This window comes from Macaca fascicularis, chromosome 13 (assembly GCF_037993035.2).
Source record: "Macaca fascicularis isolate 582-1 chromosome 13, T2T-MFA8v1.1".
In the NCBI taxonomy this organism is placed as follows: Eukaryota; Metazoa; Chordata; class Mammalia; order Primates; family Cercopithecidae; genus Macaca; species Macaca fascicularis.
In genome coordinates this window covers 15,739,581-15,765,844 of record NC_088387.1, presented here as the reverse complement: position 1 = coordinate 15,765,844, position 26,264 = coordinate 15,739,581, and the positions used below count along the sequence as shown (strand labels likewise).

At 43.1% G+C, this 26,264-nt stretch overlaps 1 protein-coding gene and 1 long non-coding RNA gene across 4 annotated transcripts in view; one reads left to right on the top strand and one right to left on the bottom strand.

The window, feature by feature from the left end:
* Positions 1–17,394, bottom strand: part of LOC123568331 (sulfotransferase 1C4-like) — a 30,519-nt gene extending 13,125 nt beyond the window's left edge. The window contains exons 1-5 of the mRNA XM_045368848.2: positions 17,121–17,394; positions 11,886–12,008; positions 9,789–9,886; positions 6,974–7,100; positions 2,715–2,809 (exon numbers count right to left, since the gene is read on the bottom strand). Of these exons, the coding sequence (XP_045224783.1) occupies positions 2,715–2,809; positions 6,974–7,100; positions 9,789–9,886; positions 11,886–12,008; positions 17,121–17,310 (633 nt within the window). The 5' untranslated portion in view covers positions 17,311–17,394. The remainder of the gene's footprint in view (positions 1–2,714; positions 2,810–6,973; positions 7,101–9,788; positions 9,887–11,885; positions 12,009–17,120) is intronic.
* Positions 1–26,264, top strand: part of LOC135966776 (uncharacterized) — a 407,986-nt gene that overhangs the window by 176,953 nt on the left and 204,769 nt on the right. The window lies entirely within an intron of this gene.

Below are 26,264 nucleotides of genomic sequence, written 5' to 3'. Positions count from 1 at the left end.
CAAAAATCAACTCAAGATGGATCAAAGACTTAAATCTAAGACCTGAAACCATAAAAGTTATAGAAGATAACATTGGAAAATCTCTTCTAGACATTGGCCTAGGCAAAGAGTTTATGGCCAAGACACCCTAGAAGCAAACACAACAAAAACAAAGATAAATAGACGGGAATTAATTAAACTAAAAAGCTTCTGCACAGCAAAAGAAATAATCAGCAGAGTTAACAGACAACCCACAGTGTGGGAGAAAATATTAACAAACTATGCATCTGATACAGGAGTAATATCCAGAATTGACAAGGAACTCAAAGAAATCAACAAGAAGAAACAAACCCATCAAAAAGTGGTCTAAGGACATGAATAGACAATTCTCAAAATAAGATATACACATGGCCAACCAACATATGAAAATGCACATCACTAATTATTAGGAAAATGCAAATAAAATTACAATGTGATACCACCTTATTCCTGCAAGAATGACCATGATTAAAAAATTAAAAAATGATAGATGTTGGCATGGATATGGTAAAAAGGAAATAGTTTTACACTGCTGGTGTGAATGTAAACTAGTACAACCACTATGGAAGACAGTATGGGGAGTCCTGAAAGAACTAAAAGTAGAGCTACCACTTGATCCAGCAAACTAGTAAAACTCTACTGGATATCTACCCAGAGGAAATGAAGTCATTATATGAAAAAGACACTTGCACATGCATGTTTATAACAGCACAATTTGCAACTGCAAAAATATGGAAAAGGCCTAAATGCTTATCAACCAATGAGTGGATAAATGTGATGTATATATCATGGACTACTACTCAGCTATAAACAGAAATGAAGTAATGGTATTCACAGCAACCTGGATGCAGTTGGTGACTATTATTCCTTTTTATTTATTTATTTATATTTTGAGACAGAGTCTCACTCTGTTGCCCAGGCTGGAATGCAGTGGCGCAATTTTGGCTCGCTGCAAGTTCCACCTCCCGGGGTTCACACCATTCTCCTGCCTCAACTTCCTGAGTAGCTGGGACTACAGTCACCCACCACCACACCTGGCTAATTTTTTGTATTTTTTGTAGAGACAAGGTTTCACAGTGCTAGCCAGGATGATCTCAATCTCCTGTCTTCGTGATCTGCCCGCCTCAGGCTCTGAAAGTGCTGGGATTACAGGCGTGAGCCACTGCACCCAGCCTGGAGACCATTAGAAGTAATTCAGGAATGAAAAACCAAACATGGTGTGTTCTCATTTATAAGTGGGAGCTAAACTATGAGGATGCAAAGGCATAAGAATGATATAAAGGACTATGGGCACTTGGGCAGAAGTGTGGGAGGAGGTGAGGGATAGAAGATTACACATTGGGTGCAGTGTACCCTGCTTGGGTGATGGGTGCACCAAAATCTCAGAAATCACACACAGAGAACTTATCCATGTAACAACACACAGGTTTCCCCAAAACTATTGAAATAATAATAGTAATAAGTAAATAAAAAAAGAAGGTACTTGGGAGAAGAGGTGGGTATCTTTCAAAATAAGCAAGCTGTATTTCCTCCTTCTGATTGGAGAAACAAAAATATATGGCATCCTCACTGCTCTGGCATGGCACAAAAGCAGCATGGTGCCGTTTTGTCTCTGTTGCTGCTTTTGATGTCTCCTGACTCTACATCTGAGCTTATTCCTGACTGTGGGCCTCCTGGGAAGACCTCTTGGCAGATAGACCTCACAAAAGCCCCTTACCCTCTGAGATAAGTTCCCACCTCATCCAGAAGTGAAGAGGAGGGGTTCAGTTTGGTGTGAGAGTCACCTGGTTTGGAGATCTCCAGGCTCGCCTTGCAGGCCTCCTCTCTCCTCACTAGCAGTTCTGTCTCGTGTCTGTCCTTCTTGCCTAGCTTGCCCAGCCCGTGCTGCTCCTTTGCTCCCTGGCACAGACACAGGGCTGGGGGAGGTGAGGGCTGTGCTAGCACCTACAAAGCTGTATAGAGCAAGGACAAACAGAAAGAGGAACTTTGACATTACCTGAATAGATAGAAGGAAAGAAGCCAGGATTCTGTCTACCCAGAGGGGAAAGAGGAAATAGAAGCCATGGTCAGTGAAGGACACAAGTTGGTTATTGAACCCAGTCCTAAATCAAGGCTTGGAGACCAGTCAGGAACACTGTGCCATAATTATTTATTTTACATAGAAACTTATGAGACAGATTTGAATCAGGAATTGCACATGCAAAAGATGTTGCTGATGAAGATCTTTTGTTTAAAATGACAAAATTTTAGTATTTTAAGAAAGCATACAAATCAAATCAGCTATATTCTTCCTCACTAGTTCTTTCCTGTTAGGGTTCTTAATTCTTTTCCTCAGAAGTCAGAGCAAGTTATGGTGGGAGGTAGAGATTTTGGAAGGAGGAATCTAGAGACCTAGAGAGGAAGAAAACTGGCTCAAAAAGGACATGTCTTCTATGCTTTTGGATGAGGTAGGAATCGACTCCAGAGTGCAGTGAGACTGCAGGAGGAAGCAGGCTGCCTACTATGGAAAACCATATATAAGGTATTTTGTGTGGAATTTCGTATGCTACATGGCAAGGTGGTTGGAGAAGTTGGAGTTGACATGCAAAATATTTTACATAGATAAACTTTCAAGTATGACTTGCCTTCTTTTCTGTCATGGAACTCTAACTCTGAGACAAAATACTGTGAAATTAAAATTCAAATATTATTCTTACTTTCATCATATCTTCATAGAAAAGATAAAGAATGGGGTGGCTGTCTTTCTTCTTCCACCAGCCTTTCACATGGTTGAACCAGGACCCCCATACCACTGAAAGAAAGACACATACATATGTGGGCCATGGGAAGCTGATAGTAGAAAAACCCAGGGAAAAAAACTAAGCTGTTTCCATAAGATACAAATGGAAGATGTGATCAGGAGAACTTACTTATCACACTTCCTGTCTCTGTTTCAGCACAACTTTTCTTCCTTTTGGAAGCTGGCAAGATTACTATCTTAGTCTCCAGAACCTGTTAGGCTTGAATCTTAGCTTTGACCCTTAGAGCTGCATGACCCTGGGCAAGTTACTTAACCTCTCCCATTCTGTGCTTTTTAAAAACAATCTTCTGAAAGGAGGTTAGTAATAGTAACTGTCTTGTAAGGTAATGTTTGTATAAATGTATTCTGTAACATCTACTGTGTGCTCAGCACTGTCCTAGGTATTAGAGACAGAGCAGTGCACACAAGATAGTCAGAAAGCCCTGCTTTTGGAAGTACATTTTATGGGGGAGACAAAAGAGATAGATGTGAAATATGCAGAATGCTAGAACACAGTGTGTGCTTAGCAAAACAAATAACCCAAATAACAAAACAAATACCCAGGGAAGGATAGGGAAAACTTTGATAGTACATAGGAGGCTGACAGGTAGGTAGGCTGGTCAGAAGAAGGGATTATTGAGCACAACCCTGAAAAAAGGGAAAGGAGGAACCCTGCTGGGCAGAGAGTACAGCCAGGGGAGGCACTGGGTAGGAGGTTCTGGGTGTGCCTGGGGGACCAGGACAGAGTGAGTGAGGCCAGGGGAGTGGGGAGAGATGCAAGAAGTGTGAGGCCTGGCCCTGTGGGCCTGTGCGATGCCCTAAGTACTCTGACTTTACTCTGAGTGAGATGGGATGCCAGTCGTGGGCTTCCGATATAGGAGTTGCATGATCTGACTTCCCTTTTAGTAGAATCTCTCTGGTTTCTCTGTTGAGAGTAGAGTGTAGGTTGGCAAGGGCAAAAGTGGGGGCAGAGGCTGTTTCATTCATCCAGGGAAAATCTGATGATACTTTGGCCCAAACTAAGTCCAGAATCTGACCGATCCTCGCACTTCCGGAAGTGTGCAATCTAATCACACTTAGCGTTGACAGATTTTCTTGTGGGGTTTTTCTTTCGGGGGCTGGATGGGGTATATGAGAAACAAAGAGGCTCAAGATAAGATCAAGATTTTAGGCCTGAGTAATTTAAGGGACAGAGTCACAATTAACAAGAAGGAGAGGCTGAAGGAAAAGCAGGTTCTGCAGGAGAGGCAGGAATTAAGATTTGGACACATGAAGTCTAAGATGCCCCGTAAACATCCCGGTGGAATGTTGGTAAGGCAGCTGGGTCTATGCACCTGGAGCCCACAGCCAAGGCCAGGACTAGTGCAAATCTTGGAGTCATCAGCAGACAGCTGACATCTGAAACCACAAAGTGAGTGATATTGAGCAAGGAATGATGTAGGTAGAAGAGAGAAAGGAGCCAACTGTAGACATCTGGGAGATAAAGAGAAACCAGCAAAGGAGATGGGAAGGAACAGAGACATGAGAGGAATGTCAGGGGAGGCTGGGGTCCTGGGAGCCAATAAGAAATCATTTCAAGGAAGAGAGAGTGTGACCAATTGCGTTAGATGATGTTGATGGATTAAATGAGATGAGGACAGAGTATTGATCATTGGGTTTAGTGATGTGGAAGTCATGGTGACCCTGGCAGAACAGGTTTGGTGGTGTTGGGAGAGAAACTGAGGATAATAGTGTAAGCCAGTGCTACAAGGTGTTTGCAGTAAATGGAGGGAAAGATGGGGGAGGTAACTGGGGTTGGGGAGGTAGGGTCGACAGAGTGGTTTTTAAATGTTATTTTATTTTAAGGTGGGAGAAATAATAGCATGGGCCAATGCTAAGACATATAAAAGCATTAGTCTGGTAGTGCCTAGGACACAGTATAATAGTAAGTGTCTGACACATAGTAGCTACTCAACAAAAGTCATTTAAAAATTTAACTAAAAACTTCAGTAATATTTTCCCCTTTCTTCTATTATATTATCCCTTCTGTCAAAATTTTCCTTTCTTATGTTTTATTCACACAGCGTAAAGATTAGGTAGGCTGTGTCTAAAAGTCTCTTTGATACTAGGATGTCTAAGAGCACTTCGGTCCCACTCCCAGTGATAGCTTCCAATCATTAGGGAGTATCTATTCAACCCCTTTCTCTCTTCTGGCATGCAATGTAGTCGTAGGGTGACCAGACATTCTATTCTGTATAGGGCTGTGTCAGTTTAATTACTGAGAATCCTGTGCTGCAGGAACCTGCTTAGGTCAGGGCAAGCTGTATAGGTAGATGACCGAGACATAGGGCCAGTCTATCTGTACTTTGGCAGAAAGCACTTGTGCTACTCCAGCTGGGTGAAATGCCTCAGCATGGCACTCCCCCTCATAAATAGGGGGAGCTGCTACTGTTCTACTTCTTATTCTTGATTCCTTCTACCCATGTTCCATGCTATTGGCCCTGAAGATGCTTCTTCAGGAGTTTCTCTCTCTCTGTCTCTCTCTGTCTCTCTCTCTCTCTTTCTCTCTCTCTCTGTGTGTGTGTGTGTGTAGAGGGGTAGCCCTAAGGCTGTGTTTGACGTCAGTGCTTCTCTTCTCTGGTGTGCAACTTGCCTGATGCAGGGCAAGGAGTTGGAACTATCCTCTCAGCTCTCTGATTTAGGAACAGTCGTCTACATCAGCCCAGTCCTGGCCCTGCAGAAGCCCAATGTCTCAACTTGTCAATGAGGTCACTTTCTTGGGGATCACTCTTTGTCCAAAGACATTCTGACATCATTGTTAGAACACCTACAAGGAAATTTACTGGAGACATTCAACCAGTGAAACTACCTTGGGGTACATTTTCAAAGTATATCTCATAAGCAAAAGACTATAATAATAATAATAATTTTTGTCATTTAAGGTTATGAAAGTCAAATGGCAATCAAAGGTATCATTTTCCTGCATTACTGGTGGTTTGTTACTAATGGAAAGGACTACTTTATTACATTTATTTATAATTATTTTAGAGAAAAAAATATAGGTGACAAGGCAGTTTTTTCTCCATAGGACTATATAAATAATTAGCAAAGGTGTTTCAGTTATAAATTTTGAACTTGAATAATAAAAAGTCCTTTGGTGCAAATATTTAGGTTTTAATCCTGCAAAGCTGTCAATTCAACTTCATAGTGCAAACCAGTTTGATGTTACATTTATATTGTACTTCCCCAAAAGTATAACCTTGTAAAGCTTCCTTAAATTACCATTTTTGAAAACTTTTGAGAAATCTTTTAATTATGAAAGTATTCAAATATATGCAAGAGTAGAGGAAATAGTGTAATGAATTTCCATGAAATAATGAAATGAATTTCCAGCTTCAATAATCTCATCACCTTTTCATACTCTTTAGGCTTCTTTAGGAGAACAGTTGATGTATTAAAAGATATAGCAGCATTTGAGACTTAGAAAAACATCAAGAAACTTGTAAAGACTCAGTTTTGACACTAGAAGCATGATTGAAAGATCATACATTTTTGCACGTGACAGTTTGTGAGCCTGCAGTGTCAGGGGCCACCACTGCACCACCAATTCAAATGATGGTTGTGATTGGAAAACTTGCATGCACACTAAACCTTTTCTTTCTTTCCAGTTGAACATGTAGGCAATTGGACATGGTTACCAGCCGGTCAAGACTTCAACTGCCAAGCACACAGGGTTTGAGCTTAACCAAACCTGCCTATGTTCAAATTCTAGCCACTGCTCTCACTAACAGGGTAATCATAGGCAAGTTACTCAAACTCACTGAGCCTCAGTTTCATCACCTACAAATGATGAATATTCTTACCAAGTTTATGAGGTTGTTCTAAAGATTAAACAAGTTAATGCATGTAAAACATTTAACATAGGCTTAGAGTTGGGACCTTCTCTTATAGCTGGCTTGCCTGTAATACTGGTTTGACTTCCTTCAGAGGATATATTGCAATTGGAAGCAAATCCACTGACCACAGATTACAGCCAGGGCTATGCCACATCTCTCAGGATGTGGCCTCTAGTCCTTCCCTCCAAGAAAATCTGAGCCCCTTCTATGGATGAATTTTGTTTCCCAAGAAAGAGAATTTGATGGGAAAGCTTATCCTCTGCAGACATAGGTGAAGGCTGGTTTCATGCACTTGGCTCACCGTTGCCTGCCAGGAATGTTTCGAAGTACTCATCCCAGCTTCCCGGGTCAGGGAGTGCTTTGTTCATCCTTTGAAAATGGTAGTAGGACACCAGATTATCCTTGGGATTTCTGGCCACATAGATTATCTAAAGTGATGAGAAGAAACAAAATAAACGATAGGACAAGTTAGAAATCGGGCATTCAGTGTGCAGAGCATATGTGTTCTGGTAACCATGTCCTAAAGGTCATGAATGCATCTTTGTTGTCTTCCACTCATCATCCAGCAGCCAGAATGATCTTATAAAAATGCAAATCAGATGACGTTGCTTCCTTGTGCAAAACTTCTCAATTTCTGTACATTGTTCTTATGATTAAGGTCAAAGTTCTCAACCTGGTGGTCAGGGTCTGTGTAATCTCACCCTCTGATTCCCTTTGCTCATTCTTCCCCAGTCACACTTACCTTCCCTTCTTCTGTGGTAGTGCTGATTTCGTGGTTGTCCTATAATGTTTCTGGTTGTCCTTTAGTGTGTCCTGCTCTGCCATTTTGCTCTTAAATCAGAGTGTCTTAAAATGATGACCTTCAAGAGGTCTGTCCCTCTCTCTAAAAGTGTATGCAAAATTTTTTTATAGACGTGCACTTTGTCAGGAGTGGAGTCACAACTTTCTGTAGATTCTTGATGGAGTTTATGATCACTAAAAGTTTGAAATCTTTAAATGTTGGCCTTCTTTAGTGCTCTGCCTAGGGCCTACTTTTATTTTCACTATATTTATTTTTTCTGTTTTGTTTTTTTTTGTTATCTGTTTCTATTGCGATAAATTTCATATGTTTATGACTCACAAATTTGTTTCTAGTACATGTCTGTCTCCTGAGCTAGAGACTCATGTATCTGTATCCCTATCTGAATGTTCTGCATGCATTTTAGACTCGATGGGTTCAAAATTCAATCCATCTTCACACAAACTAACTGCTTCTCTTTTATGATCTCTTTCCATTAATGGTACCACCATCAACAGTTACAATGACAAAATGATAAGAGATGCTTCTTTTTCCATGTCTTCTATAGCCAGTCCTTGAGAGATCTTGTAAATTCTGTCTGTTGTTACATTTGGAATTCATTTTCTCACTGCCTCTGCCTTAACCCAAGCCTTTTAAATTCTTTTCCTGGACTATTGCCACCATCTCCTCACTGATATCCTGTTTTCAGTCTTGCCCCAGTTCTGTTCACCCTCCACATCCCCCAGTGGAGCTTTCTAAAATGTAAATGGGATCATGTCACTTCCTTGTTCACTTCACATTCTTCAGTGGGATCCAAGTAGCCTACAGGTTAAGTCCAAACATCTTAGCAGGCAAGGCTGGGCAACAGGGCATCTCTGCCTCCTTTCCAACTCTCATGCCTCTTTTCTGGCTTTGGACCTATTTTCTTAAGTCTTGGCTTCTGCTCTTTCAGTAACATGGAATGTCCTTGCCTCTTTTATCTCTTAACAAATTTATGTCTGTTCCTCATGCCCTGACTCCTCTGTCACTTTTGTTGACCCTCTTTGTCAAGAAGTTTTGTACTCCCCACTTACTGCTCCCATGACACCTTTCCTGGTTCTTAATCTCTCATTGATAAGGGTGGGCTCAATATATACCCACTTTGAGAAGAGAGGACCAACATCTACTAAGCTCAGTTCTGAGCCTCTAAGCCTCTTAATAATGCGATAAGGTGGAGGTACCTGAGCATGCTTTTGGTACTTGCTAGTTTGCTGTTATAGTTATTCTTATTTTACTGACACTCCTAGCCCAGGCCTGGCTCTATCTGTGCTAACAATATATTTCCATTTGCTTTCAGTCATTCAGCCACCCCTGCCCCCAGACTCCAGATCTACATAGGAAGATCCACTAGGGTCAGTAAGGTAGAGTGAGTAAGACCCTGGATGTGCTCTGGAGAACCAGAGACAGTAAAGGTGTGGATCTTGACAAGCTGTCAGAGGGAACAGTAACGCCACATGGAAAGGGAAGGTGGGGACTGCTTTGGCTTAGTGCCAAGGCCATTTATAGACCCTCCCTCTAGAGGGAGGCAATAAATGGTCTCTTGGTGTTCTGAAAGAGTTAAAAATATTCCTTAGTGACCAATTTAAGACATACATGAAAATGCATCTGCACCCCTGTAGGCTTCAATATGGAAGATAAATTTCATGTTTACAAAAATTTGACTTTCATCAGGTCTCAGAATGACGAGGGTTTGCAGCTTGTAGGCACTTTTGGATGTTTGCAAGAGACAGTTTAGCTACAAATGAGATAAAGTGAGAGGACAGTAGCGCATGTAGTTTTTAAGATTCCTTCAGTGCCACTTTCTGATCATTTAAATACTCATTACCTTAAGACTGGTGGGAGGCCAACTACATAGAAGCTTTGGAAGACTTCTGTGGTTATAGGAGGCACAGAGTAGGTGGTGTAGAGTAACAGAAAGAGCATGGGCTGTCGGGTAATGAAGAGGTGGATTTGCAGCCCATCTCTTCCACCTTCCATGTGTTTGTCATTGGACAAGTTATGTAACACCTCTGAGCTACAATGTGCTCAGATACCTCCACCTTATAGCATTATGAAGGGGCTAAGATGCTAAGAAATGAGCCTAGTATATGTTTATCCTCTCCCTCTTCTTGATATAGGTGTATGCTAAGCACATCCTTATCAATGAGAGATTAAGAACATAGAAGATGATGGTAGGTTCTATAATCTGCTCCTGGCAGACACACTGTAGGGATGGCTGGGCAATGGTTATGACACAATAAACTGCTCCCTATGTTCTCATGAGGAAAATTTGTCTCTGAATACTTTGCTTTAAGCTTACCTTACAGTTTTCCTCCCAGAAGGATGGAGGCAGTAGTTGTACAGGAAGATGAGTTTTCAGCGTCCTTGGGGAAGGCATTGCATTAGCCTGGTCAATCCCTGCAAAAATTTTCCTGGCTTATTCTTTAATTTTTAAAAAAGTTTTAATTTTTATGTAGTTGATCTTATCAGTTTTTTCATAATGGCTTCTGGGTTTTGTGCCATGTTATGCCTTCTTCACTCCTAAATGATAAGAAACCATTTCTCCCTATTTTTTTTTTTTAGTACTTAGCACTTTGTATGTCCTTTTGTACCTCTGATTCTTTGCTACATTGGCCTTCATTTGGTATGTTATTCACTGTTAAGTGTCCTCTCCATTTCTCATCCCATTAGCCTTTAGAAATTACCACAGTTCCACTTGGCAACAGGGGATTGTTGGCACCAATGCAAACGAGGACAATGAGACCACATTGGCGGAATTCTGGTTACATGGTGATCATCCAGGTGACCTAGAATGTGCTTACTTTATATTTTTTAATTACCATGAAAATAAAATCATAATTAAGAAATTGTTGTAGAGGTCTTGAGGACTCTCAAAAATATATCCACAGATGGCCTCTAGGGTAAAACCAAGATCACTTAGTATGGACTAGAACACTTTTCAAAACCTGTTCCCCATTATATTTAACCCTCATTTTGGTGATTTTTCTCAAGCACACTGGTATGACACCAAATGAGCGGTTTGGGAAACCTGGCACATGTTCATCTAGTTCCCCCCACCCTACCTCTCCTCCCACAAAAAGGGAATGAGAGAGAAGACAATGAGCAAGATTTGGTTTTAGGCCATTAGTTTGTTCATTTATTTCCCAAGATGAGGTCACAAGTCAGTTGTTCAGATGGAACTAGAATAGATTTCTGTAGAAAAAGTCTAATTAAAGATGACCAGGTATCAATGCTGGTCCAACATGGACTATTTAATTCCACTCTATCCCTCAGATACCTATACCTGGAGTCCACATAGGAGACACACACACATTCACGCACACTGCATAGCTTAGTGGTTGAGAGCATGGACTTAGGAAACAGAATTCCTGGGTCCAAATCTTGGGTCTACTACCTATTAATTGTGGACCTTGAGCAATCATAATCCCTCTGTATCTCAATTTCTTCACATATAACCTGGCAGCTACCTCACAAGTTGTGAAGAATAGTGAGTTAATATGCAAAAAGTTTTTAGAATAATGTCAGCCATTTAAATACCCATCAATGATAGACTGGATAAAGAAATGTGGCACATATATACCATGGAATACAAAAAGGATGAGTTTATGTCCTTTGCAGGGACAGGGATGAAGCTAGAAGCCATCATTCTCATCAAACTAACACAAGAACAGAAAACAAAACACTGCATGTTCTCATAAGTGGGAGTTGAACAATGAGAACACATAGACATATGGAGGGGAACATCACACACTGGGGCCTGTCAGTGGGTGGGGGGGCTAGGGAAGGGATAGCATTAGGAGAAATACCTAATGTAGATGACGGGTTGATGGGTGCAGCAAATCACCATGGCACGTGTATACCTATGTAACAAACCTGCACATTCTGCACATGTACCCCAGAACTTAAAGTATATATATATATAAATATATATATATAAATAATAATGCTTGGCACCTGATGTGTACTATGGAAGTCTTAGCTATGACTATGACACTTATTATTTTTTCATGGGAAGTGCATGGTGCATCCCAAATTTGAATCTGTGGTTCTTGGTGCCAGACGCCTTTGGCACTGACATGGGGGTGCCACATGAGCAAGCAGGGACTCTGTTGGGTGAGAACTGTGTAGCTAATGCTTGGCACTTGTAACTGGTTGAACACTTTGTTTAATAGAGAGATTATACCTCTCTATTGTTAAGTGTTGAAGCAAAATACGTTAGGTGAAAGGATCTATCTAGATTTGCATGTGCACAAGAAAAGTTATTTTTCATCCAGTACTTAGAATTAGGGATTAATGGGAGTTTTTCCCCACCAGAATATGTTCGACTTTCAGACTGTTTACTCTTGAATTGTTCATCTTTATACGAGGACTGTGAGTTTGTAAACAGAAGACTTACCACAGTGTGTCATTCGTATCCATTCCAGGAAAGGGTGTCGAAGTTGAATGGAAGCGCGCCTGCTTTTCTCAATGTCTCCATCATTTTGTATCAGATCTACAATTTCCTGTGTCCAAGTGGTTCCTGAAAGAAAGTAGAATAGAGATCTGAGGAATTGATTTATTGATTTTCTGCAACTTAGAATTTAGAAACATGCTATAAAAAATTAATTTGCCTGTTAATACCTCACTTATGTTGCCTATGACATTGATTTAAAACCAACTATTAAGGTTATCTTTTCCTCACCAGAAAGGTTAAGGGCAGAAATGTGACTTCTTTATTTTCGTACTCCAATGATGTATTTAAAAAAATCTGAATATTCATTGGTATTTCTATAAAATGATAATACAAATAACTATTGTATGTAACAACAGGGATTATTTAAAATATTTCCATTTGAAGAAAATCACAGAAGTTCCCAAACCCTAACTTTTACCATTAAAAGCTCTGGCTGCTAATAAGTAGTCTAGTTTCTCTTCCTTTGATTACTTTTAAAAAAAATTTAAAAAATTTTTTTAGAACCAATGAACTGACACAATGTCAATAATACGAAAAGGAAGGAAAAATAAGAATTTCAAATAATTCACAAACTGAAAAAATGAGATTGAATGAATTCCTCTTTCAAAAAAACAAGAAAAGTTAAACAGTGGCTTCTACAAGAAAGGTGAACTCCTTATAAATGAAAAAATGACCTTTGCTGCATTTGAGGGTAAAATTTGTTTTTCTTCACGGTCTTGTCTGCGATCTCCTTCCTGATTCTGGGCTTCCTTGGACTGGGCCCTGGCCTCTGCAGTGTCTGTCCTCAGAAAGTGCATCCTTGTTTGGCTTCTGGGACCCTTGGCTGACCTGGTCCTGTTTTTCTGGGGGAAGCATGGATTTGATGTGTGTGGGGCTGTGGAGTTAAATGGACTCGACTCCTATATATGATGTATGAGTCGGGTGGTTTCGGATGAATTACGTAAACCGGATGCACATTAATGATTCTCGTGTGGTTTCGCGAGTTGGAAGAGAAAATAGGCAGAATCCAGCTTGTCACAGGCACTAAAGAAGTAGTACGTGTCTTCATGTTTCGATGGTGTTGGTGTACATCCTGAGGGCCAGAGCTAGAATAGATGGGACCACTGTGCTTGGGGAAGCCCTGGGGAAGAAGGTGCCATTCTCCTTGTGGCTGCCCCGTGCCAGTTTTCTGTGATCCTGGTCTCCTTTCCCTAGTACTCTGATGGAGGTACCTGGGTGCAGTGCCATGGCTCTGGCTCCTCCTCTAGACTGTGCCCTTGTGCCAGCTGCTCAGCTCCTGGTCAGTTCCTACTCTGCACTAAAACTAATTTCTCTTTCTGCCCTTCTGGGGTCAGCACTGGCTTCGTCTTCAAACCTTGTTGTCTCCTGATGATGTGCTGTCCTAATTCTGAATCCAGGCTACTTTGACAGTTCCAGAGAGTCCTTCTCCACATAGGCTAGCTCTGCTTTTTCCCCTCAACTCTGAGCATGGAATTTGGGCCTTGCTTGCCAGCAGCCTCTCAGAGGAAGTCATGGGTGCCTCTACCTCCAGACTCTACCTTTGTACTTGACTTTGCTGTCGTAGATGCTGTGAGCATCTCAGGAAACCAGGGCTCCCTCAGTGGCCCCTGACCCTATTCCTGTTTGGTTGGTCCACACTATGCAAGGGCTTCTGTCAGACCTCCTTGCCTCATATTCCAGACTTGCTCCCAACTCAGCCCGCAGACAGGGCACCTTGCATCATGACTCGTACTCACCAGTAACTGTCCCCCTCTTCCCCTGGGGAGCTGAGTTCCACTAGATTATGCTTCTCAGTCACCACTATGGCCTGGTTTCCAGCACGTGCTGATGTCTGCTTTTCCATGGACTCCACCTACAAGGTGGCAATTACAGGCACAGATGTTGACTTGAATGGCAACTCAGCAAGCCATGGCATAGCTCAGGCAAGCTGTGGCAAGAACTGTGCTCTACAGCTATTCATGGAGATTGTAAAAGGTGCCGGATACACAGCCCAGATTTGCTTCTGAATGGAATTGTTTATTCCCCCAGCTGCTGGGGATGCTGCTGGCAGATGGCCCCCAGCTATTCAGCCCTTTCCAGGTCCCTTCCTGGGACATCTTACATCCAGGGACTGACTGACACTCTGTTCCCCTCTCTTCAACTGGGATGGAACCAACTTTGCAGGGCCATCCCAGCTTCAGATCATCCCATATGAGGCTTTTTGCTGGGACTGAGTTGAAGCTCAACTTCTCCCTCTAGACAATCCTACTTTCTTCCCTTCACTTCCAGGGGGAGTAATCCCAGGAGCACTCCCTAATAAACATCTCACATACTTATCTTCAACTCAGTATCTGCTTCCTGGGAAGTAAAGGGGCTGGTTTGGGAGTGAGGATCATGATTTCAGGTCAGGACACGCTGACTTAGGTAAGTAGTAGTTGGGACCTGGAACCTAGCATCTGGGATGGCTTGTGATTTATAGGGTTACCGTAACCTTCCAACTTGCCCAGGTCTATACAGGTTGATTCTGTTGTCCCAGATTAATTATCAACAGTGTCTCTTTCTATCTCAGATGACTTAGTTTGGAGGATAAATGATGAAGTCACTACAGCATCAGGTCAGCTGTTTCCTGCATGTCTCGAGTATCTGTCATGCCCTGTAGCTGGTCTCAGAAAAAATGTTCTTTCTCATTTTCCAGATTTGAGCTGGGAAAATGCTCAGTTCTCATGAGTCCCAGGGAGATGAACTTCTCACTCAAATGAAGTTCTCTTTTCATAATTATTTCCCACTTGTAGCATAGTATTTCTTGTTCCACATTGATTAAGTGTTATCCTAGAGGGAAGTTACTAAGAGTGTGATCCTGGATAACTTGACTTGCTTTGTAAAAAAGGCAGTTCAAGTTTTCAGGGGATAATCTTGCCACCAGGAGATTCAAGTAGAATCCGTGTTGATAGAACTGACAACTTGAGGAAAGAAAACCCAGTAGTCATTCTAGCCTGTGGCTGGGGCTGTTTACAAGCAGCAAGTGCAGTGCCCATCTGACAGCCACGTGATTAATTCGATCAAAACAGGCACTCAATTCAGATCTTTCTGGCTCGAAGATTCACTCCACTGGCTGCCAGGACACCACTCACTTCCGGCTTCTTCTCTGTCCAACGTCTAAGTGAGGAAGCTTCTTGGGGTTTGGTCCTGTGCCCTCTTTTTCCTCTATGCTTTCTTCCCATGTGGTTCCATTCATTCCCACTGCTTTAAACATCATCTTTAGTAGACACTTTTGGTGACTTCATCAGATCTTCTGTACCAGCCTCTTGCACCCCCTATCTCCTCCACTGCTGTGAGCGTTGGCCGCTCATGTCTCTCGGCTCCCTGCTTTGCTAGAGAAGTGTCCTCTTCTGAAGCGGGGCTCCTAACGGAGAAAGTGTCCATCCTTCCACTCCTTCCTCTCCTGCCCTAACCACATAGGGCAAGGCTTTACCCAATGCCACATCTTTGCTTAGCCCCTTCCCCTTCCCTATCCTGTACATACCCTTACTGTTTTTTTTTTTCCCCCTAAAGAGCACCCTTCCAATAAATCATGTGTACCTGAATCCTTGCCTCAGGCTCTGCCTTAGGGCATTTAACCTGAGATTTCACTATTTACAGCAACTCCAGTTATATCTCCAGCCAGAGTGGGCTTCCCTCTGTGCTCTATATCTGACAGCCCCCCTGACATCAACACTTAGTGGTCTAAAGGTCATCTCAAACTTAAAACGTCCCAAACTGAGCTGTAGTTTAACCTGCCCACCTCCTGCACAGGCTCCATGCCTTTCCCTCCCCCAGGCTTTCCCATCCCAGCCCAAGGGGCCACTCAGTTGATAAAGCCAGAAGAGAGTCACCCAGGAGTCATCCCTTCCTCTCGGATCTCAAGTAATTTTACCTGCAAAATACATCTCAATTTTTTTTCTCACTCTCCATTTGCACTCTTGCCCCCTTAGTCCAAGCTACTTTCTTTCTCATCTGGAAATGGCAACACACACATACTGTGTTCCCCAGTCCATTTTTGACCCCCTTCAATCCATTCAACTGCCTAATAGATGCCCTGGCCCCTCTCAGTACTGTTCCTCTCTGGACTTTCCTGACTCAGTGCTTGGCACTGGCATCCACCTCATCATTCTAGCCCCAAATCTTGTCTGCTCTCTTTCCCTCACCCCCCATTTATCATCTATCAGTAAGTCCTACTGCTCCTGTCTGCATATGCAAACACTTCCTCTCCATGCTCCCTGTTATGGGCTAACTTGTGTGCTCCCCAAATTAATATGTTGAAGTTCTAACCCACAGTACCACAGAATGTGACCTTATGGAGATAGAATCTTTATAGAGGTAATCAAATAGAAATGATGTTATTAGGATGGCTCTAACTCAGTATGACTAATGTCTATACAAAAAGGCAGAATTTGGAGGTAGATGTGCACACATGGAGAGTGCAATGTGAATGTGAAGATGCCATATACCTCCCAAAGAGAGAGGCCTGGAACAGTGCCTTTCCCCATAGCCCCCAAAAGAAACCAAGTCTGCAGGTATCTTGATTTTGCACTTCTGGCCTCCCAAACTGTGAGACAATAAATATCATTGTTTAAGCCACTGAGCTAGTGGTACTTTGTTTCATAGCCATAGCAAACTGATAATACATTCCCTTTGTAATAATCACAGTGGCTCAGAATTTCAGAGTACTACTTCCTTAATCTAAATTAGGACCCCCAATGTTCTCTCATTACACCCTCTGCATTTCTTTCTAAGGTCTTATCACAGGTAATCACAGATCTGTGAAATGATTTTTTTAATGATTTAATGTTCTTCTCTCGACTGTACTGTAAATCGCTGCAAGGCAAAGATAACGAACATTTTACCCATCACTATGTTCGGTGCCAGTCTCTGACATTTAGAAGATTCTTGATACGTGATTGTTGAACGAAAGAAAAAATTGAATAACATGGATTTTTTTAACCTGAAAAATCGGCTTTGACTAGTTATGTAGTTTTGATAAACCAACTACTCTATCTCTAAAAAAATCCCTATGGTTTCATAGAAAATCTTAGATCCTTTGCCATTCTGTCTGATTTATAGACAAGGACACTTCCTTCCTCTGCTCTTTGACTTTACTACATGACCCCGTAAGGTGCTGATACAACTTCTATTTCCCTCCTCTCATGTCCATGTACATACCTGCTTTGGGGTAAGAAGCAATGAGCAGGTCATCAGGCTTGGCTTGGAAGTTCCAGATCTTATCCCAGAAATCGCATGTTTTCTTTTGAAGAATGATTCCATTCACTTGGGAAAATTCCTCTGGGGGTAAAAAGCCCCATTCTAACTCACTTGTCTCCTCCACCTTATCCTTAGCCATTCCTTCTGCCATGGTCTTGGGCACCAGTAGGGGAAAGTAAAAAGTAAATGAAAGTTGAGATTCACACGGGCTTTATGTATTCAGTGTTTTAGGCACAGAGCTCTGGTCATTCATTACAGGTAAATATGCTCAGGCAAACAAAGAGACAATTTGCATGGCTCCTGGGTAGAACTGGAACAAAATCTTCAGCATTGTGCCAGAATAGGCCTTACTCTTTCTACCGGTGAGATTCTGGCAGGGTTGCACCTCCATACAGCCAGGAGGAAGAACAGCAATGGGGCACCCGTCCAGGGGCCTGCCCAAGTCCAGGAGGTCACTTCCTGGTCCTGTGGATGCCCATGGAGATGGGGAATTGAGAGGAAATGTTGAAGGAATGCCTGGAGCAAGTCTCCAGGAATTCCCTTCCTTCTTCCTTCTCTTCACCTGGAGTTACTTTCCCTACAGAAAGGAAAGTGCTTCTCTCTTCTGGGTTTGGTTATCTATGGAGATTTGGAGAAACACCTTCCCCAGACCCGAGCAGACTCATGCTTCTATTGACATATCACATGCTAGGTGCCCATGTTAGGTGCACATGTTGCCAGCTGGGACAGTCCAGCTGGGAATTCCATCCCAACTTCCAAGACTGACTTAGAGAGTTACCTAAATCTCAGGTCTGTTTCTGTTCTGTGAGAGGTTAGACTGCAATATTTGAGGACCATTATTGCAACAAGTTTTTTTATATTGAGGCACAGTTTACATACAGACAAATGCACAAAGTGTAAGTTTATGTCTTGATGAATTTATACTTCTATATGACCCACATAACCACCATCCAGATCGAGATACAGGACATTCCCATTGCTTCGGGCAATTCCCTCATGCTGTTTCCCAGTCAATGCTGCACCAGTGCCCCACACTTAAGGCAGAGGCTGTTCTGACTTTTGTCACCATAGTTTAGTTTTGCCTATTCTTAAACCTCATATTAATGGAATCATACATTATGTCCTCCTTTGTGTCTGGCTCTGGTCTTTCAACATAATGTCTTTGAAATTCAAGTATCAGCAGCAAGTATCAGTAGTTCATTTATTTCTATTGCCATATACTATATCACTGAATGAATATACCAGAATTTTTAAATCCATTCTTCTTTTGATGGACATACATGTTGATACCAGTTTTTGGTAATTATGAATAGAGCTTCTGTGAGATTTTCACACTTTGTTTTCTTGGGGTGGGGGCCAGATGCATTCTCTCTTGTTCTCTTGGGTGTATGACTATGATTTGAATTGCTGGATCATTGGTGTATTTAACCGTAGTAGAAACTTCCAGTTTCTTCATACATAGACAGTGACACTTCAGTTAATGACATCAAAAGAGCTACCTGACCACCTGTCTGAATGATCTCTAAGTGCTTTTTTTTAATTCTGAGATTCTGGTTCCCTGGTAGTGTGGGAGGACTGGCAGCCCTTTATTTACGTCACTTAGCTTCTGGCTCAGCCAGGTGTCTGCCTTATCGGGGCTATAAGTTCCACTCAGTTTGAAGTGAGTGGCCGTTGAACAATGGGCCACTAAACAAATGGGCCCCTGTCACTGTGTTGGAGAGGCAGGCTTTTCTAGGGACCACCTCTGCCAGGATTTCTCTCAGCATTTACATTGACTCAACCCAAGGACGAGTGCTTCCCTCAGTCACGTTGGAGGGATTTTAGAGCTCATACTGTTCATTTACTTTCTAGAATGTGTCATCTGGCATGCTGGACATTGGCATTAACCACACATTTCAAACAAACCATTATAAAGGCCATCAGAGAAACATTGCCTCAGTTGGTCAGATGGAGAGGATTCTTCCAAGCTCACAACAGCCACTGTGGCATCCCACTCTCAGTCATTTCACAGCCTCAGCTTCAGGCACTACCGCTGCTCCAGAGAGCCCTTGCAGGGGATTTGAGACTTCAGAGAAGACCTGCCACCTGGAGTCCCCAACAGAAGGTAGGAGAGGGAGTGTTTGCCAACAATAGTAAGTCTATTGATTTATTTCTTTTAGGTAAGTTTAGATTTTTTTAATTTATTTTTATTTTTTGCGATGGAGTTTCACTCTTTTTGCCCAGGCTGGAGTGCAATGACATGATCTCGGTTCACTGCAACCTCCACCTCCCGGGTTCAAGCGATTCTCCTCAGCTTCCCGGGTAGCTGGGATTACAGGCATGTGCCGCCATGCCCAGCTAAATTGGCATTTTTAGTAGAGACGAGGTTTCTCCATGTTGGTCAGGCTGGTCTCGAACTCCCATCCTCAGGTGATCCTCCCGCCTCGGCTTCCCAAAGTGCAAAGTGCTGGGATTACAGGCGTGAGCCACTGTGCCTGGCCTGGGTTTTTTTTTTTTTTTTTTTTACATGGGAATATATATATATACACACACACATCTATTTACATATATACATTTATATTTACACACACAAAGACACACAAATTAGCTTGAACTATTTGAAATGGCCATTTTGAGCTTAAAAACGTCTGGCCTGCTTATAAAGTTATTGCCTCTCATGTCCTAGTCACGTGTCTCGGGTTTTCTTTGAGATGCTGGGCTGGAACTCTGCCATCCGTGTTTCCACTGGGCCAGCTGGTGCCTCTTCTCTGAGTCTCTGTTCACATAGAGACTGAGAGACGGGAGGAGGAGAAGGGACTTGGTCTGTTCGCTGCCTTCTTGCTCCAGCGAGCGATACTCCCGAGATAATTCACTTCCTGTAGCAGCAGCAGAGTCCAGTGTGCAGATCACTTCAGAGTAAGTGTCTTCACAGTGTCCTCAGGAACAGAGCCCTGGCCAAGTTGCACTCCTTGCCCAGGAGTGGGGGTTTTCTCCACACGCTCCTCCTCCAAGATCCTGTTTCAGTAATTCTCATCTTTCTGAAGTTGCTGCCTCTGTGATACCTAAATGTTTGCTTTCTTTTTTGATACCAATTTCAAATGACTTAACCTAGTACTTGCACATCTGAGTTTCACAGTAAATCATAAATATAATGGCCACTCTAACAAAGGGAGAATATTGCTCCCTTTTCAGTGACAGGAAGATGCTTGGCCTATCACTGAGATAGAGTAAGAGTAAGAGATTTATTGGGGGACAATTCTTGTGAGGGATAAATGAGCAGGGCTGTCAGAGCCTGGTGTAGTAGTAACCCCTGTGGAGAAGGGCAGGAAAGAGGGAAGGAAGGCAGGCTGGGTAGGCAAAGTCTTAGACTGGTTTAGTTCTCAGAGAACTTTAGTAAAGCTGTCGGGGGGTTCTCCTGCCAATCGTTCATCAGAGAAGATGCTCCTCCTGGGAAGGACAGGGCCAGGTGACGGGTGGAAAAACATGGCCACCTGACCTGAGGACCTCGAAACTTTGGTTTGGAGACTTAACCACCAGACTTTTGAAAAAGGTTCCACGGTTTCTGTTACAACTATTCAGTCAGTTTGTGAAGAATGTTGAGCCCAGCTCCTTAGCTAACAAAATGATTTTACTTTCCAGGTGCATGCAGAGAGGAAAAGGTAATTTATAGTTCTTGCCTGAACAATTTGAGCCAGCTCAGGAAGTCATTTCTAGGGAAAAGCAGTGATAAGGCGGAATAAAAATTGGAAGACAGGATAATAAAATTGCCCCTGTGTAGTATAGACTTTGTCTCTCTTTAGAGCTCCATGTGGAAGGTCAGAGAAGAGTCAGCCATTTTCCTCCTTAGTCTTCATCAGATCTCTCATTCTGTGCCACTGAGAAGTAATGCTTCCACTCTCCAATGGTCCCTGAAAAGCAATGCAATTGTGCTTGAGAGATTGGATAGGAAGTCTATTCTGAATGTTTTTTCCATAAAGTGAAACTTCAGAGATAATTAAAAAGTGTGAATTCTTATTACAGGCACACATCACAATCTATTTTCTTTCAAAGACATTAATATTTTGAGAAAACCTCAGAATTATTGGCAGCATCATGTTAATTAAAAAGGTAATAAGGCCAGTCATGGTGGCTCATGCCTGTAATCCCAGCACTTTGGAGACCAGGGTGGGAGAATTGCTTGAGCCCGGAAGTTCAAGACCAGCCTGGGCAACATAGTGAGACCCTGTCTATACAAAAAATAAAAAACCTTAGCTGGGCATGGTGGTGTGTACCTGTGGTCTCAGCTACTTGGGAGGCTGGAGGTGGGAGGATTGCTTGAACACAAGGGTTTAAGGTTGCAGTGAGCTATGATTGCACCACTGCACTCCAGCCTGGGTGACACAGTGAGATCCTGTCTTTAAAAAAATAAAATAAAATACAAAAGGAAACAGGCGTGTTAATATTCTTTCCCAAAATACTAGTTATGTAATAATATTGTTCTCAAAGAAATTCATGATGATTGGCAGGCGGCTTTCCTCATAAGTGGGGAGATGGAGTGGTCCATGATGTCATAGGTTATCATTATATAGTTGGTCATCTGGTTTTTCTTCATCCTTTCAAATGATGTGTGCTGAGCAATTCTTTTGACAGTCTCTTCATCTAGTTTCTTCCCCATAAATTCCGTTATCCCTTTGAACTTCATGTTCTGGGTTCTGTGGGGAAGGGCAACAAGTAGTCAGTAGGGGATCTGGGGGAGAGAACAAGGAAAAGCCAGGAAGTCAAATCTGGGAGAAGTTCTTTCAATTCTCTTCATCTCGATATTTGTGATATTGTTGATCTTGCTCACCTAAACTTTCCCTATTGTGCCCAGCACTGCAGCTGTGTCTCTGATGTAAGAAACTTCCCACCAGCAGAAGGATCTGGAACTCAAGGCCGGCTCTGCAGATTCTTTTGTCCCATGAGGTGATCACTTGATGTGGTGGTCTCCCCCTTCCCCTGAGAATGGGGCTTCCTGAGAGCTGGACTTCAGTGATTATTATTGCTCTTCGGGGTCTAACCACTCAACGGGGCTACCAGGCTCTTGTCTGGTGCTGGGGAACATCTACAAAGATGCGACCCATATTCAGGTCTCCCAGCAGTGGATGCCAGCCCCTGCAGGGGTGGAAGTGGCAGGGAAGTGATGTAGACTCTGCGATTCCTTGGTCGTAGAGTACGTTCAGTGTGCTGGCTTTCTCAAGTGGTGGTGATGCTAGCAGTGAAGTTGTCATGTGGGTAGACTCAGGACCAGGCTGTTACAGACAATGGTGTTAGCTGTTGGTTTTTCCTTCCTGGGAGCAGTGTTTCTCTGCCAAGAGTGGCTGTAATGGTCTGAGTTGGATGGCTTCCGGCCAGGAGGTGGAATTTGCAAGAGAACGCCTGCTGCAGTAGTAGTAGTGGGACATAAGCTTGCTCTAAGTTGACCAGGGTAAGTATTCTTGTTTCTCAGCTGATGGGTGGGACCATAAAGCTCCCAAGAGTTTATGTCTTTTGTATTTTGCTGCCAGGGCAGGTAGAGAAATACCATCAGTTAGGGGCAGGGTTAGGCGGGTCTGAGCTTTTGGGCGGGGCTTGCTGCGGCCACTGTGGGGGATGCAGGGGTAGTTCTCAGGCCAACGGGATTATGATCCAGAGGGGAGTATGGCTGTCTCTGCTGTGCAGTAGAATTCGTCAGGGGAGTGGGGGATAGCCAGTAGCGAGAGGCCTCACCCAGCTCCCACGCCGTTGGTGAGGTCAGTCTCTCTCCTGCAGCACCCTGCTAGCAGCGCCTAGTTTAGATCCAGGCAGCCTGCGCGCAGAGCTCAGACCTGGCGCAGTCCATAGGCTTCCCTGCTGAGAAAGCAAGCACAGCTTTCCTCCTTCTTTTTTATACATTAACCTCCGTTAATATCTCACACGGTTAGGCCATGGTAATCTTTTGTTGAAAATCTACGTTAAGTATTCTCTTGAGGGGACAGGAAATGCTAGAAGTTATCTGCACTTCCCCTGTGTTTTTAATATTCCCCATTTCGAAATGATTGGCCAGCTCATCCTTTGATGAGTGGGAGAGGTGGGAAGAAGGAGCGGGAAAAGTGTGGCTGGGTGAAGAGAGGCAGGAAAGGGCAAGGCGGAATGGCCATGGACCAACCTCTATTCTGTATCCTATTGATGCCCTTGACTAGGCATGTTCCCAGACCAAACCGAGGGTCAGGCTGCTTGTTCTCACGGCCCAGGAACGAGATGCAGATGAACTAGGAAAGAAGAGAGTTTAATTCTGTAACTGGGCACTAGGAGAAGGCCTGGAAAATATTGCCAGACCAACTCAAAATTACAGTTTTCCGGGGATTATATACCTTCTAAGCTATATGTCTACATGTAAGTGTACATTCATCTAAAGACATAGTGATTAACATCTTCTAATCTATAATTAAGGTCTGAGTTTTGAAGACCTTCCTCTGGAGCCTCAGTAAATTTGCTTAATCTAGGTGGGTCCAGGTGCTGGGGTAATTACCCTTATCTTGTCTCCTGCTAAATCATGGAGGTTTATGGAGTTCCTTTAGAACACCAATAAAACTTGTTTGTGGAGGTCTGGGGAGTTTCTTTAGACCCCCAATAAAAACTTGTTTAATCCTTTATGGGTCCTGTGAAGAATTCCTTCATTATTTGTCATGCTTCAAGGCCCAGGAAAGACCCAGGCAAAACTCTTTGTGGGCTTTTGTTACATTCCAGCCTTTGTATAAGGGCACTGGTTCTTTCAGCTTTTAATATTTAACCAGTCAGTCAGTGCTGAAACAGTTGTTATGGAGGCCTGCCTGTTCAGCTGTTAATGAGACCTGGCCTGGCACAGGCAGGGCGGAAAATACCACACCAGTCACTCTCACAAGCACTTGACAACCTGACCAGCATTGGGCTAATCTCTGAGATCTCTGACTTGCAACAACCTGCTTGGGTGAGTCTAGTTCTGTATTATTAAGACATTAACTAAATTGTGTCCTTTGAGTCAGACATATTGCTGCATATGAGAAACAGTCCTGATAGAGAATCTGTTAAATACCTCAGGCCATATTTTTCTTTTCAGAGAGAACTGTGAATCTCTTATAGTTTGCTTGCTGATCTGAGGCTTGGTCACCCTTATCTCTTCCTATTACTCTTTCTCTTCTCATGAATCACCAGTGGTACTTAGCATACTAGGTACTAAAGAACTGTGTCTGCAATTAAAATGAAAAAGACCAGGCACAGTGTCTCATGCCTGTAATCCCAGTGCTTTCGGAAACCAAGGTGGGAGGATTGTTTGAGGCCAGGAGTTTTAGACCAGCCTGGGCAACATAGTGAGATCCTGTCTCTACAAAAAGTAAGAAATAAAAATTAGCCAGGTATGATGGTACACATCTGTGGTCCTAGCAACTCAGGATGCTGAGCTGGGAGGATTGCTTGAACCCAGGAGGTTGAGGCTACAGTGAGCCATGATTGTGACACTATACTCCAACCTGGGCAACAGAGTGAGACCTTGTCTTATACACACACACACACACACACACACACACACACACACACACACACATATATATAAAATTTTTTTTTTCCCCCAAGGAATGGGTATCCTGCTGGTCAACCTGAAATTCTACTTCCTGCTTTTGTAACCAGGTGTGAGAGGCTGAGGGAGGAGGCCAGCTTCCTACCTCTTACCTTTATCCTGAAAGTCTCCCCACTTATGAAGAATTCCCAGCCCTTTCAACTGGACCAGTGTGGCTCCCACCCTTGTGCTGTGTGTATGGCATAGACACAGTGGACATATTGACATGGTAGTCTGAGTGTCTCACCATTTTTCTTGAAGCCTGCAGGGGCTTCCTGATGCTCCTAGGATAAAGTCTAACATTCTGCCATCACCATCAAGGCCCCGTGTGTCATGCCTGCCTTTCTTTGGGGCCTCATTTTGTCAATTCTCCCTGAGATTGCTGCTCTTCCCCTCAGCCTTTCCTCCTGGCCCTCAAACAGGCCCCCCTCACCAAGCCTGCTCCTGGCTCTCTTTCTCTCTGCCCAGTCTCTTGCCTAGTTAAAGCCAGCACATGCTTCACACCTGGGAAGGACCATGTCCTCTCAGGAAAGCTGTGCCTCAGGCCCCAGTCTCAGCTGATGTGCTCTGGCGTCTCGAAGCCTGAAACCATCTCACATGGCACTCTCCTCGATTGGTGACGTGTGTCACGAGTTAGTGGACTTTTGCTTCACATGCTAGACCATAAAATCCATAGGGGAGGGGCTTTGCTCACCGCTGTATCTCCATCATTCACACAGTACCTGGCACATAGTACTTGTACAATTGACAATGAATGAATGAATAAATGGATAAATGAAGGATGGCTGTAACTCTAGGAGGAAAGAAACATAAAATCATTTCTTTTTAACTGTTAGTACATACTTATGGTGCAGGCATATGTGGGGAGAGGGTGTGCTAGGGCCTTCTGCATGTTAGCTTGAATACTGAATTTCCTGGGGCTGGTTCTATTTCTTGTGTCTCTGTTCCTGTTAGATTGGTCCCTCCTTGCTTGAGCTGTGGACAACTGGTCGAGTTGCAAAACACTGTGCTTTACCATTGTGGTGGCTTTTCATTCTTGACCCCGATTCTAATGTGTTCCAGTTGCCGCGTAGTTTCCACTGGTTGTTGGAAGCCTGAATTTAAATGTGATTTGTGGGTGTTTGAAAAACTCATAGTCCCATGTAATCTCACAGCATTAAACTTCAAAGCTCTTTGAAATACTAAACCTCAAAGTCGGCATGTTTAGGTCCTAGCTAGTGAAGAAAAAGGAAGTAGAAAGAGTTTAAATCAAATGACAAAGATTATTTTCTTGATGAAACTTTAGTAAGGCTCTTAACATATCTCCTATACCCCTCTGTGTAATCCCTTGAAAAATCCTGTTTTTGCAAGAAAACTATTAAGTCAATGTAGAAGAAACTCTCTACCCTCAACATCTGATCAGGTTCTTCATCCTCCACCACCACCCAGGTGATATCTAATCACCCTGGTCTATCTTTAGCAAGAATCCTGTTGGATCACTGTAGCCAGAACCCATCCCTTTCCTTACCCATGATGTTTCCTCTTAGGAATTTTCTATCCTTCCTTCTCCACCCTTCTAC